General features: G+C 53.8%; 1 protein-coding gene across 3 annotated transcripts; it reads left to right on the top strand.

Moving 5' to 3' along the window:
• Nucleotides 1-11632, top strand: HEXA (hexosaminidase subunit alpha). 3 transcript variants are annotated; one of them, XM_049812740.1, is made up of 14 exons: nucleotides 1-296; nucleotides 3870-3968; nucleotides 4337-4402; nucleotides 4564-4610; nucleotides 4954-5064; nucleotides 5885-5986; nucleotides 6085-6217; nucleotides 7259-7439; nucleotides 7750-7836; nucleotides 8196-8268; nucleotides 8738-8915; nucleotides 9258-9348; nucleotides 9779-9883; nucleotides 10390-11632. In XM_049812740.1, exons 1-14 carry the CDS (start codon nucleotides 41-43, stop codon nucleotides 10451-10453), a joined length of 1593 nt encoding a protein of 530 aa, XP_049668697.1. In that variant the 5' UTR covers nucleotides 1-40; the 3' UTR covers nucleotides 10454-11632. The 3 variants fall into 3 exon arrangements, with proteins under 3 accessions (XP_049668697.1, XP_049668698.1, XP_049668700.1); XM_049812741.1 differs by lacking the exon at nucleotides 1-296 and adding an exon at nucleotides 312-2306; XM_049812743.1 differs by lacking the exon at nucleotides 1-296 and adding an exon at nucleotides 2587-3470.
• Nucleotides 11633-13218: the final 1586 nt, after the last annotated feature.

The following is a 13218-nucleotide window of genomic DNA, read 5'->3' as shown; positions in this document are numbered from 1 at the left end:
CGGGCGGCACCGCCCCCTCCCTCAGGCTGCGGGGCGCGACATGGCGGCGGGGCGGGCGCTGCGGCTGCTGCCGCTGCTGGCGGCCGCGGCCACGGTGGTGCTGGAGCCGGCGGCCGCCGTGTGGCCGCAGCCCCAGGTCGAGGGCTACCCGCCGGGCGGCGGTCGCTGCTCGCTGCCTCCCCGCCGCTTCCGCTTCGCTTACGCCGCCGGCTCCGCTGTGGGGCCGGGCTGCGCCGTGCTGGAGGCGGCCTTCCAGCGGTACTGGGCGCTGCTCTTCGCCGCCGCCCGCCCGACCGGTGAGGCGGGGCGGGGGCTGCCGGCGGGGCGGGGGGCTCTGCGGCCCGCTGGAAGGGCGGTTGAGTCTTTCACGTGTGGCTTTATTCTTTTTTAAAAAAAACACAAACCCAAACCCTCGTTTATTTGGGGGCTCAGGCCGTGGGAGTTGTGTGGTGGTCTGCTTTTTGACCCCCTTATTTCCTCAGTTCGGCAAGGGGCTGGTGGCGAGGGGAGGTGGTGGCTGTGGTCTGATGGCGCGGTGGCTTGAATCGAGTCTCGTAGCAAAGGGCAGCGTTGCGCTCGTACGTGGACGTCAATGCCTGTGGCACGCACATTTTAAAATAAAATCTAATCCTGTTTGGCACAGTGAGCACTAGTTGTCTTCCGTTTCTTTCAAGGAGTTAGGCTTTTGCTATCAAGAGTTTGCTCTTTCTATCTCATTTTTTGTCTCCTCCAGATCGTGTTTCAGCTCCCCAGCACTTCGTTTTGCTTCCTTTTCTTGCAACTGCAGGGAGAGCTGCCGCCACCGGTGTTGCAATGGCTCCAGCTTCAGTGCTTTTTGCACGTCTTGGCTCTTCCCTTTTCTAGCAGTTCTTGGTATCCAGTGTGAAGCTTTACCTTGAGGAAAGACTTTCGTTTCTTCACGTGTGTTTCTTCCAAGTACGTATTTGTGCCGTGGGGTTCTCTTTGCCAAAGTTAAGCTGTTACACATCCTGAGGCAGCGTGGCTTTTCTGGCAGAGATTCATCCTGAAATTGTAGGGTGAGGTGAGGAAAGGCAAAAGCTTTAAGAGCCTGGGCTTGATTTGTTGACAGGTTGTAAAAGTTTCTTGGGCCTGGACGACTTCTTGATAGCACCCATTGCATGTCTGGGGTGAAATGCAGGAAATTCTCTGGCTGCATTTGCAGAGGCAAACACAGGCTGGGCCACGCACGGATGCTCAGTGCCTGCGTGGGTCTGCGGCAGCCTGAAGTGCTATATCTGGGGAATATGAAACGCTTCATTCATCAAAAAGAGCTAGTAACTCTGCCTCCAAGCATTTTAAATGCCAGTGTGAACTCTGCCACCACTGATCAAAGCAGAGAAGGGTAACAGTGTTTGAAGCCGCTTTGCTTCGTCTCGAGCGCATCGTGCTTTGACAAAGGCAAGTTTGAAACACTGAGAAGAACTGTTTGGCTTATTTTATTTCTTCAACTCTTGTAAGTAGCAATAGAAATAAATCTTGATTTGGGAGCTGAGAAGACTCCTCTTGTTTCTTTTTTGCTGCTAGGAGCTAAACTTTAAACAGCTGATACAGTTATTCACATTTTCCTGTTCCTCTTGGAGGAGAAATATGTCCATCACATCGAGCAATTTTGTGTGATCTCGAGATCGAGCTTATACTCATCACTTTCCATACGCCCTGCTTTATGACACTCAAACTACACAATTAATTTTAGGGCTTTTTTTCCTCTTTGCCTTCCTTTTTTTTTTAAACATGGGTGGTTAGTAAGAACAGGCAATGGAAACCCTGGATGGAAAGAAGTAGTTTCTATTCATAGAGAAAATAAAAGGCAGAAACCATTTTCTGTCTGTTTTGGAAAGCTGCTGTGTCAGTTCAACAAGCAAGCAAGATTATGTCCAAATTCTGCATTCATCCTGGACTTCAAGCATGAAAACAGAGACTAATTTAAGTTAGGAGGGACATATGAGGGCCTTTGGTCAAGCCCCTGCTCAAAACAGGGCCAAAGCTGGAGTTAGAGCCAACTTTGCAGTTGGGTCAAGCTTCTCAGGGCTGTGTCCAGCTGAAATTGTGGTATTTCCAAGGATGGAGAACTGACCCCTTGCTGAAGTGTTTGACCACCCTCAAGGTAAAGAATTTTTTTCCTTCTCTCTAATTGTGATTTCCCTTGTTGCTTTTCCCTTGTCTCTTGTCCTTAAGCTGGGCAGCTCCTAAACGACTCCAGGAGAGAGCCAGGACCCTGTGTGGAACTCAAGCCAGGACCCTCCATCTCTGATCTCTTCCTCCTGCTAACCTGCTGCAGTCATTGCGTTAGTGTCCTTGTCTTCCAGTCTATGACCGTAATTAACTTGACGTGTGCCTTCACGGTGCTCTTTTAAACCATGAACTTCAGCCTTTGTGGTTGATGTGTCACTGATCCCTGCTGCGCCCATCTGCATTGCCTTCTAGGTGTGATGGTGGTGCCTGCCTGCTCCTTGGCCAAGGAGGCCATGTTCAGGTTTGGTAATGTCTCCCTGGGCAGGTTTAAACGTGGTGTGTGGTGGTGGGATCAATTCTGTTGAGGCTTCTCAATAGAATGAATATTTCCCATGTCCCCAGGCTTGATAGTGGCTGGCCCTGGTGAGCTGCTGTCTTGCCGAGCAGAGGGAGCAGGTCTTGTTGTGCTGGCGCGCCAGCTCTCACATCTGCGAGGTTGCCTTGGCTACCGGCTCGTCTGTAACAGAGAGGAAAGCTCAAAACAGAGGGCTATCTTCAAGCCATTTCCCTTTTCTCTGCAGAGGTTTCGCCATTCCTTCCTGGAGAAATGTGGGGGTTCTGGTTCCTGCGAGTTTTGGAGCGCAGGCTCTCTGCATTTCACCTGAACGCTGGTGGTGCCATGGTCTCTCCGAAGTCTGCTTGGTGCCTGGCCTCTGACCAGGCTCACTCAAAGCCATTTTTATTTTTTTAGTGACCATATTGAGCATTGGCTGTTCTTCGGAATGCTGTGAGGGTGTAGGCATGGACCTTGGCTGTGATTAGCAGGGTCCCACCCCACTAACCCATGCTCCTCCTGGCCAGAGACTTCTGTGAGTAGCCCCATGCATCTCAGCAAAGGCTGAACACGTCCCTTTTGGGTTGGGGGAGTGACTCCAGTGAGGACTCGGGCCTGTGCATCCTTGGAAGTGCTCCTTCACATAGGGAAGCACGGCTAGAGCTCCTGCTTGGGGTCTGAATGTGACTGGGTTTATTTTTCTAGCTGCTGCGCCTGGGACCTGCTCTGCAGGAGGTGAAGCCTTTCTGTGCTGGGTGAGGCTTTTTGGTGGCCTCTAACTCAGCCCAACTCTGCAGTATGCTTAGATTCATTCTCCACTCTTTTTTACAGGGTTTCTTTGCCCTTTCTAAGAACTGTGGGTAGGGTAGCAGAGCTCTTGGGTTTGTGCTTTTTTCCTGGTGCTGGGAGAGTTTGGAAACATGAAGCTCTTCACCCCCACTGGGTAAGATTTGAGTAGTCGCAGCTGTAGCTTAGAGCAGGGGCTGGTGTCCAGGAAGCCTTGGGGGCTGCTACTAGACCACACTCTCCTCTTCTGTGTGCTCCTTTAAGCTCCACTGCGAAGCCTTCCCTGGGGGGCTTCCTCACCAGCAGACCTTCTGTGTGCTGAAGGTTAGGGTCAGCTCATGTGCTCCTGGTTGCCTGTGTTGAAAGAAGCCCCTGCTTAACACTCCTGTGCCTGCTCTGGGGTGAAGGGGTGTGTGTGTCTGTTTCTGCCACGTGTATTAAAAGTCCATGTACTCCTGCGCCTCCATCGCTAGCTGGGCTGGGAGGATGGCGGTGGACGGGAAGGAGGGAGAAGAGCAAGGATGGGGTTGATGTCTGTGGTCTGTGTCCTTTGCAGAGAATGAGCCATCCTGGGGGATGCCCTGCACTCAGCTCTTGGTCTTTGTTGCCACACCAGGCTGTGATGGGTTTCCCAGCCTGGACTCCAAGGAGAGCTGTAAGTACAGAGGTTGGGAGCGGGAGTGACTGGAGCAGGAGCGTGGCTGTTTCTGTGCCCCTTAGAAATAGCCCTTTGCAGTGCTTACCCCCAATTTTAGGGAGCCAGCCATCCTTACTATGTTATTGAGAAACTGGGGAAAGGAGGGAGCAACTTACCTGAGGATGCTGATAAAGCAGTGGGAGAAGTTTAAAACAAGAAAAGAAACCCCAAAATCTGTTCTCTGGGATCCCAGGGTGCAGTCCTGTATCAAAACTCCTGCCTGGTGCTGCTGCAACCCTGTAGCTGGGGCTGTCGTGGCCCATAGCAGCGTGTGATGGAGCGTGGGACCTAATGCCAGCACCGGCCCCTCTGATGCTGTGTTTCAGATAAGCTGTCTGTCTTGGAAGGCTCCTTGCTGCTCTCTGCGGATGCTGTCTGGGGAGCTCTCAGAGGTGAGGTGTGCTTTCTGTGGGGCATTCCCACTCTCCCTGCCTCAGGCCTATGGGGATGTCTCTCTCTGCCTCTCTCTTTCCGTAGACTTATTTGTTAATTGAGCTCTGTTCCTTTGGGGGAATCTGTGCTGAGAAAGGGACTGTGTGTGGTTTTCCTGCAGGCCTGGAAACATTCAGCCAGCTCGTTGGGAGAGATGAGAATGGCACGGTGAGTCCTGGCCTCATCTCCTGGGGGCAGTCAGCTCTCCGTAATGCTCCTGCCTCCGTGGGGACAGGCTGAGGATTGCTGGGATGCTCGGGGTGAGGGGGGTACCAGCAGTGCAGCACAGCCTTGCCAGGGCCAAGTAGAGATTCATGAATCCAGCCAGAATCCTGCCTTCTGAGTGAGTAAAGCATTGCAGCTCTTTCTGGCTAGCTTGCACCCTGGGTAGTGAGGGTACCCCTTCTTGTCTCACCAGCCCTGGGGGACAAAGGTAACCCTGATTGTCTCCTGCTAATGGCTGTGTTGCCCAAAGTCCTGCTCACTTCTTCCTCATGTTCTCTGTGTGCAGTACTACATCAACAAGACAGAAATTGTGGATTTTCCCCGCTTCCCTCACCGGGGACTGTTGCTGGACACCTCTCGTCACTACCTGCCCCTGAGAGCCATCCTGGAAACTCTGGTAGGGTGCCTGTGCTGGGAGGTGAGGTGGTTTAGTTGGGTGTCCCTTCTTCTGCAACAACTGAGGGCTCCTTGAGTGGCCTGGAGGGCTTTTGGTTTTTTTTTTTTTGTTGCTTCTTTCCAAAGATCCTAGGAGCTGTCTAATGCATAGGCCACTGCATCGACATCTCATTGAGGAAGAGCTTGTCAAACCTAGGCTTTTTGAACAAAACCAGCTTGCTTGTCCCTAGATGAAGCAGCAGGCTGTGGTGGGATGCTGCGTGACCTCAATTCTTAATACACAGACGTGCATCATGGAAAGATGCTTCTGTGCTGTAGGTCCTGCCCAGTGCCCATGGCTGGGTTTGCTCACGGTGTAACTCTCAGCTGCCTCGTTTGAGTGATTTCTCAGCTCCCTTTGTAAATAGGATAAGGAAGAAAACCCTGAGGGGTACCTTGGATTCTTGCAATCCAGATTACTTTTGGAGGCTGGGGCAAGGGAACGCGCTGGCTTCATCCCAGCCACGTTAGATGGAGGTGGGTGGTCATTCTGTGTTCTTCCCAAACAGAATTAAACTTTCAGGTCTCCACCATTGGTTCAGTTATAGGGAGAACAGGGATTTTATTGTGAGCAGAAGCACTACTGGCCTTCTGCAGCTCTTTGTGGTGCTGATGTGTTTGAAGGGAGGTGTCTGAATCCCTCTTAGATCCTGGGGAGGATTTGAGGACTTTGCTTTCTTTGTCCTTTTGGAGCACAAGGACCTTGTCCCCTTTCTCTGGCAAGTTAGGTGACCTTTCAGAAGGGACAGGGCGTGTTCATCTTTGTTCCTGTTCCTTTCCAGGATGTCATGGCTTACAACAAGTTCAATGTGTTTCACTGGCACATTGTGGATGACCCGTCTTTCCCCTACGAGAGCTCGACCTTCCCAGAGCTCAGCAAGCAGGTAACCCACCCCAATTACCATGTAGCGCGCAGCCCAGGGCGAGCAGACCCCTCCCTCGGCACCTGAGCAAGGCTCTGAGATTTCCTGTGTTCCCCCAGGGAGCCTTCAATGCTATGACCCACGTGTACACAGCCAGTGATGTGCAGACAGTGATTGAGTACGCCCGGCTGCGTGGCATCAGAGTCATTGCAGAGTTTGACACTCCTGGGCACACCCTCTCCTGGGGTCCAGGTGAGGAGCAAACCCTGCCTGCTGTTGCTGTGAGGAGAGTTGTAGTTGTATGGGCGGGAGGAAGGGAATCTGCAACCTGGATCCCAAAAGCCAGGTGTGGGCAGCTGCATCCCATGGGATGGGTTTGAAGAGGAGCAGAGCATCGTCTGGGGGAAGTAGGACCCAATGGTCTGACTTCTGGAACAATATTCAAAGGGAAAAAGTTTCCATCTCTTCTTGAGTCCAAGCTGGGTGACTTTTTGGGAACACCTGCTCTGCCAAAACCAACATTATGGGCAATTGCAAGCATCTTGCGTTTAACCTAGCTTCCTTGCTCTGCTGAGCTGCGTGCCAGTCCTGACACGCTGCTCCCTGCTCCAAGGACTGCAAGTGTCTCCTCTTCCATGTCTGGAAGCGCAAGAAGCTCCAGGAAAACGTTGCCTTGGCTTGCTCTCTCCTTCCACCTGCCTCCAAATGCCATGGCCTGCACTGGAGTACACCCTGTGCATGTGGTTGCATCCAAAACTGTGGCTGCCGCCCTTCCCTGTCTGCAGTGGGTGCATGAAGCTGGGAGAGGGTGTGGGGGACTGCACCGTCATCTTTCCCCAGCAGTTCTGTGTGTGGTTTCCCACAGGAATCTCCCCAAAAAAGCAGTGGGGAGAGATACCAAGGAGAAACCTGGGAAAGGTGGAAACTAGCATCCTGCGAGGATTTGGTGTGTCTGTGTCCCATCCTCAGAGTAGCTGTTGCAGGGGGGAAAGGGGTGTCCAGCCTAAAAGGCTCGAGCTCTGATCTCACTTGGAAGTGTGTGTTTGGGGCGGTAGTGGATGTGCATGGGGGGAGCACAAGATGAGTGCAGAACACAGATCCCTCCCCATCAGATCAGGCTTCCTGAGCCAGAGATCATGTTTCTGCTGCTGTGATTGAGTCTTGTGTGCCATGCCCAGGTCTTCTGTCTTCACGGCTGGCACTGGGCTGTACTGAGGAGGGTCTGGGGGGTTATACGGTGCATATGGCCACGTTTAGCCCCTTCCTCACTGTCCTGTGTTTGTTATGAGCCAGGTGCTCCAGGCCTCCTGACTCCCTGCTATTTGGGCAAGGATCCTTCTGGGACCTATGGGCCCATCAACCCCATTCTTAACAGCACCTACCAGTTTGTGACCAGTTTGTTTCAAGAGGTCAGCGCTGTGTTCCCAGACTTCTTTCTTCACCTTGGTGGTGATGAGGTGGACTTCACCTGCTGGTGAGTCTGTGATCAGGCTGGATGGGGACTGGGGGGAAAGTATCTGGAATTGGAGCCCCAGCCCATTGCTTTTTGGTCATGATCATCTGCAGATCTTTGGTGTCCTGCTCCCCCAGGCTCTGTGTGTTGGTGCCTGGGGTTTCTGTGTGCATGGTGACACTCGTTGTGGGAAGCTGCTGGTGCTGGTACAGCCACAGCTTTGGAATGTGTGGGCTAGCCTTGGACCGATGTGGGAAGGACTTGGCTGTGTCTTGGCTTTACTGCAGAGCTTGGGTTGCAGTGCTTTTATTCTCTTCTCTTTGGTACACAGGAAGTCCAATCCGAAAATTCGTGCCTTCATGAAGGAGATGGGCTTTGGCAAAGATTACAAAAAATTAGAGTCGTTCTACATCCAGAGGTAAGGATGGTTGCATCCTGGGCCTGCAGCTGCAGTATGTGACCAGCACAAATGTCTTCTGCTGTCTCAGGGACGCCAGATCTCCTTTTCAGGACCACGCCCGTTGCGGCCTGTCTCCCTGACCCCAAGGGGAGTAGCCTAGCTGTGTTTCATTGGGAGATTGACCACAAAAAAGCCTGGGGCTGAGGAGAAAGAAGCCCCATAAGGGGCCACGCTTTCTCCCTTCTCCTTCAGAAGTACCTTCACATCCCACTGTGGGTGTTGGGAATATTGGGGCTGCTGCTTTGGCTGTATGCAACCAGCAAAGAGAGGGGAGTGTAGTTGGAATGACCCAAAACTCTATGCTCTTTCTGCTCCAGGCTTCTGGATATCATCTCTTCCCTTGGCAAAGGTTACATTGTGTGGCAGGAGGTCTTTGACAACAGGGTGAAGGTGAGAGCTGCCTGCTTTCCCTAATGCAGTTGCCTGTGGTGGGGTGAACAGCACCAGCACCCCAGCCAGACACACTGGTGTGCTCTTGTGGTGCCGTGCTGGGGGCGGCAGGGGCTACTCTGTTATGGGACTGGGCTTGATCTTGAGATGGTGCTGCCAGTGAGCTGCCCTCATGGTGGCTTTGTCACACTGCTGTCAACTGTCTCTTCCCTTCATATATACAGGTGTATATACACCTGCAAGAGGCAGGTTTTACCCCTGCCCAGGACACTCTGCAGATGGGCTTATCCCTCCCTCTGCTTCTGCAAACCAGGTGGGAAGTGGCTTAAAAGTCAAGCCAAAGTCTGCTTCAGTTTTCCTTTGAGGGTATTTGGAGCTGTGGATGAGTCAGAACACTCTGCTTGCAGGGGGAGGTGCTCTTGTTGTTGTTGCCCTGATCCCGTGCATGGGGTTCACTTGTGCTCTTCAGGTGAGGCCAGATACCATCATCCACGTGTGGAAGAACTCCATACCATACATGGAGGAGATGGCGAATGTCACCAAGGCTGGCTACCGGGCTCTGCTCTCTGCCCCCTGGTACCTCAACCACATCGCCTATGGGCAGGACTGGATGGCAGCCTACCAGGTGGAGCCCTTGAAGTTCGAAGGTGTGTTCCTTGCATCCCCTTCCTGTATGGCAGCTGACTTGTCACTCGGAGGTAGCACCAGGGCTGGCTGTCTTGCTAATCTGTTCTCTTTGCTGCTGTGAAGGTGCTTGAGGGACTGTGTCCTTGGTTCCTGTGCTATGTCCTGTTCCCTTGCTGCCAGCAGAAAACAACTCTGCTCTCCCCCAGCCTGGGGTTTGAAGCAGGGGCTTCCAGAAGGGCAAGTTACTGCCTCCGTAGCTGAGCCACTCACTGCTGTTACAGGCGCCTCTGTTACAGGCAGGGTGCTAAGTCACCGTGTTATTTTACAACACCCCATCACCTGAATGCGGTGTCCTCTGGCAGGCAGCCCTGAGCAGAAGGATCGGGTGATCGGCGGAGAGGCGTGCATGTGGGGTGAATATGTGGACGTCACTAACCTGGCCCCCAGGCTCTGGTAAGGGAAACCGTGGGGAGGTTAGCTCGAGTCGCGTGGGGCAGGGCTCAGGCCCCTCTCCCTCACCACTGAGCAACATGTGCCAAACGCTGCAGGTTTGGTCTACGCGTGGTGCTTGTCCCTGTCCCCTGGCAGCACCTGTGCTAGTAACAGCTTCACTGGGGCTTAAATGAGGGTTTGTAAGACTAACGTGCTCCTGTACAACCTGCTGCTGCAACCAGTATGTGTTCATTGCTGGTCTCTCCTGTCAGCCAGTACGCTCCTGATCCACATGTCTCTAAGACTGGATCTTTTGATATACAGAAGCCATGTGCCTTTCTTTGTGTGGTGAAGGACTTCGTTCGGGAAAGTGTTTGGGAGCTCAGTGCTTTGTGCGAGAAGCTTTCGAACTCCCCCCTGACCTGACTGCCTCTGTCCCTTGTTCCTCAAGGCCGAGAGCTGGGGCTGTAGCCGAGAGACTGTGGAGTAACGTGACCGTCAGGGACCTGCAAGATGCCTACGTGCGGCTGGCTGACTTTCGCTGCAAGCTTCTCGGGTAACCGTCCCTCCTCACAGCCGGATGCCAGCTCATGGGGATAGTGCAAAGGCCACCCTCTCTGGGATTTGACCCTGGGGAGGGCAGCAAGGGTGAAGTGGGCTTTCCCTGGTGCAAAGTGACCCTCGTTTTTATTGAAAATCCTGAGCCTTTCTCCTGCCTGCGTGTGGGCAGAGCTTGCTTTGTGCAGTGCTGGAAGAGAGCCCCTGCTGCCGGCGTGGGTTGGTGGCTCTGCTGAGGAGAGGGCTTCGTGCCGAGGAAGGGGGACCCATCAGCTATTGCCACTCCTCCTGCAGCACCAGCTTCCCCAAGAAACCTGCCCTTTCCCCGTGCTCCTACACGTGAGCAAAAAACCAGTCTATAAGTGCAGGATGAAAATGGCTTCCTCCTTGTCACACCTGAAATGGGACACCGATGGCCACCCTGCACTCCTTGAACCACTCAAACCTGACCGTGGGCTCTGCCTGTGCCCTCTGCCTAATGCCATCTCTCTGCTTTCTTTCCAGGCGTGGTGTCCAGGCGCAGCCTCTCTACATAGGATACTGTGAAAATGAATTTGGCGGGTTTTGAAAGGAGAATCTTGCTGCCCTCGGTCACTTTGCATGTAGGAGGAATGATCCCTCTCTCTTAAAAGCTGCGGGCTTGGCAGAGGGACCCCTTCCCAGCCCCAGCTTCTGCTCTTGCTTTGTTGCAATGAACTTTTTTTTCCTTAGTGTGCACTCTTCACCTCTTTTTCTATTTTTATTTCTTTAAATCTATAAATAAATGACCCCAAAGAGGAAAAAAGGTGCCTTTTCACGCTCAGCTGGAGGTTGGGAGACTGTGCAAGGGTTATTGTTAGCAGGAGATGGGTAGGGCTTGCTCTGGAGATGCCGATGGAGGAGCATCTTCCTGGTGACTCCAGAGCTTGTTGGGTGCCTGCTCAGCTGGATAAACGGTATTTAATCTCTGCCATTATCACAGACTCCATCCCTGCAGAGAGAAGGTGATGAAAAGGTGCGGGCGCCCCCAGTTTTTTCACCTTGACCTCCCACCGTCTGCACCTGGACAAGGCACTACCTGTGCCAGGGCAGGTGTCACCCCACCTTGCGTTTGCTTCTGTGGCCTTCCGTGCACCAGCGGTCAACTTTGTGGTGGTGGTTCCTCTCCTTGTCTCTCTCTCTTCTCTCTCTGCCTATGTCCGGGCAGAAGGCTTGCCTGCAAGCCACCGTCTCTGCTGTCCTAAACCCTGTCTGCAGCCATCTCTTCTTCTGGCTTCTCCTGAGAAGAAGACAGCCTGAAGCTTCTCCAAGGAGACCTTGCAAACTTGGTGTGAGCAGCGTGTAGATATTACGGAGTCACTGCTCAGCTCTTCAATCAGCTGTTGTGTCTGCTGAAGATTTGGCCAACTGATCCATCCTCCTCCTGTGCTGTTGTCCTTGGCAGGGGGAGCTCAGCTCCAGGTCTCCTACAGCCAGAGGGGTTTGGTTTGGATAGTATCCTCCTTGGAGAAGAGAGTGGTGGTACTACTGTCCCGCAGAGCTGGGACAGCCGTGGTTCTTGTCCTGTGATGGTTAGGGTTGCTGCACTGGAAACCCCGTCCAGCTGGAATGGGGTGATCTCTCGGGAAGAAATCCTGGCTGATGGGACTGTTGTATGTGTGTCTTGGTCTTAAATGAGTGAGATCTGTTGTTATGGCTGGAAACCTTTTACTGTTGAACTTTAAATTAAAAATACAGTATTAACTTTGCATTAAAAATATTCAGAAATTGTCAAGTCTTGCACTTCTTTACCCTCCTGCAAAAGGATACCCAAACACCGTTCCTCTGAAGTGATACATCTTAAAGGGGGGAAAAAAAAAAGCTTGTGAAGCCCAGCCACCCTGGAGCAGGGAAATTTAGCCAGATTTGGGGTAGAGGGATTCCCCCCCCCCCCCCCCCCCCCCAACTCGGGTTGGGAAGGGATGGGCTGCCTTCGTGTATCCTGGGGGAAAACACTTCCCTTGGCTTTGGGAAGCATCGCTCTGCAGCGTGAACAACCTCGGGGGTATTTGTGGAGCAGAAGCTTTCTCTTCGGGTCCAGGCGGGCGACCTCTGGCGCTTTAGACCCGGGCATCTGCTCCACCTCTGCGTGGCCACTGCTGCCTGGCTCTGCCCGCAGCTGCACCAGGGGAAGGACAGCTCGGACGCTGTGGTTCGCTGCCGGGCTGCAGCGCCTCGGGCTCCGAGGGGGTGCCAGGCACGGAGGCCACGGAGGAAGGGGATTAGTATCCACGGCCCTGCTTCCCTGGGGGGGAGGGGGTCTGCACCAACATCGTCCCCCAAACCATCATCTTGGCCGGGATTCGTGTCGGCGGGGAGGGGGCACGCCGCTTTCCTCCGCCGCGGCCTCGCCGCGCAGCCCATTCCTTCCAGAACATCTATTTTGGTCGCGTAAAACTTGCCGGGGAGCAGAGGAGAACAGGCAGCGTGTGAATCACTCGGGGCCAACGGGTTTAAAAATAAACCCAAGCGGCGGTGAAGAACAGCCGCTGAGCCCCCGGATTTCGGCAGGATTACGCTCCGTGCCTCCGAAACCCACCCGTGGGTGCCCACCCTGGGCGCCGTCCCTGTCCAGTGGGTTTTACTGCGACACGCTTGCGTATGTTTGCGTATGCTTGCACGTGCGGGCTTGCGGGCGTGTGCACGCGCGTGCATGTACGTGCACGCTTGCAAACACGTGCACTCATGCACATGCTTGCACACGCATGCGTATGGGTCCTTTCAAACATGTGCACTCGTGCACACGCGTGTACACACGTGCACATGCACGCTTGCAAACACATGCGCTCCTGTACGTGCTTGCGCACCCGCGCGCACACACGCAGGTGCGTGCAAGCACTCACACGCTGTCACACGGGCATGAAGCTGCATGTGCCCGTGCACTCTCTTGCATGTTCTTGCACGCATGCGCACGTTCTTGCAACCACGAACACACACTTGCAGCACATGCACGTGCTTGCACGCACTCGCACACGCTTGCACGCGCAGACTTGCACACACTTGACCATGCATGCATGTGTGCACACTTGCACACACATGCACATGCGTGCACAGACTTGCACGGCCTTGCGCACGCACACACACGTGCTTGCAACATACGTGCACACGCTTGCACACTCTTGCACACCCACCCCCATGCTCACACACGCTTGCACACACCTGCACGCGTGTGGCAGTGTGCTGGGGAAGCCGGGCACCCCCAGCCTAGCTGCTGCTCTGGGAGTAATTAATTAAAAACAGCACCAGGTATTAAAACCGTTCGGTCTAATTACAGATTTTTCGGGGTGGCGCAGGGGGTGCAGGAGGGAGGCGCTT

This window comes from Accipiter gentilis, chromosome 10 (genome assembly GCF_929443795.1).
Source record: "Accipiter gentilis chromosome 10, bAccGen1.1, whole genome shotgun sequence".
In the NCBI taxonomy this organism is placed as follows: domain Eukaryota; kingdom Metazoa; phylum Chordata; class Aves; order Accipitriformes; family Accipitridae; genus Astur; species Astur gentilis.
The sequence above is the reverse complement of the archived record's forward strand: the minus strand, read 5'-3'. Positions and strand labels throughout refer to the sequence as shown.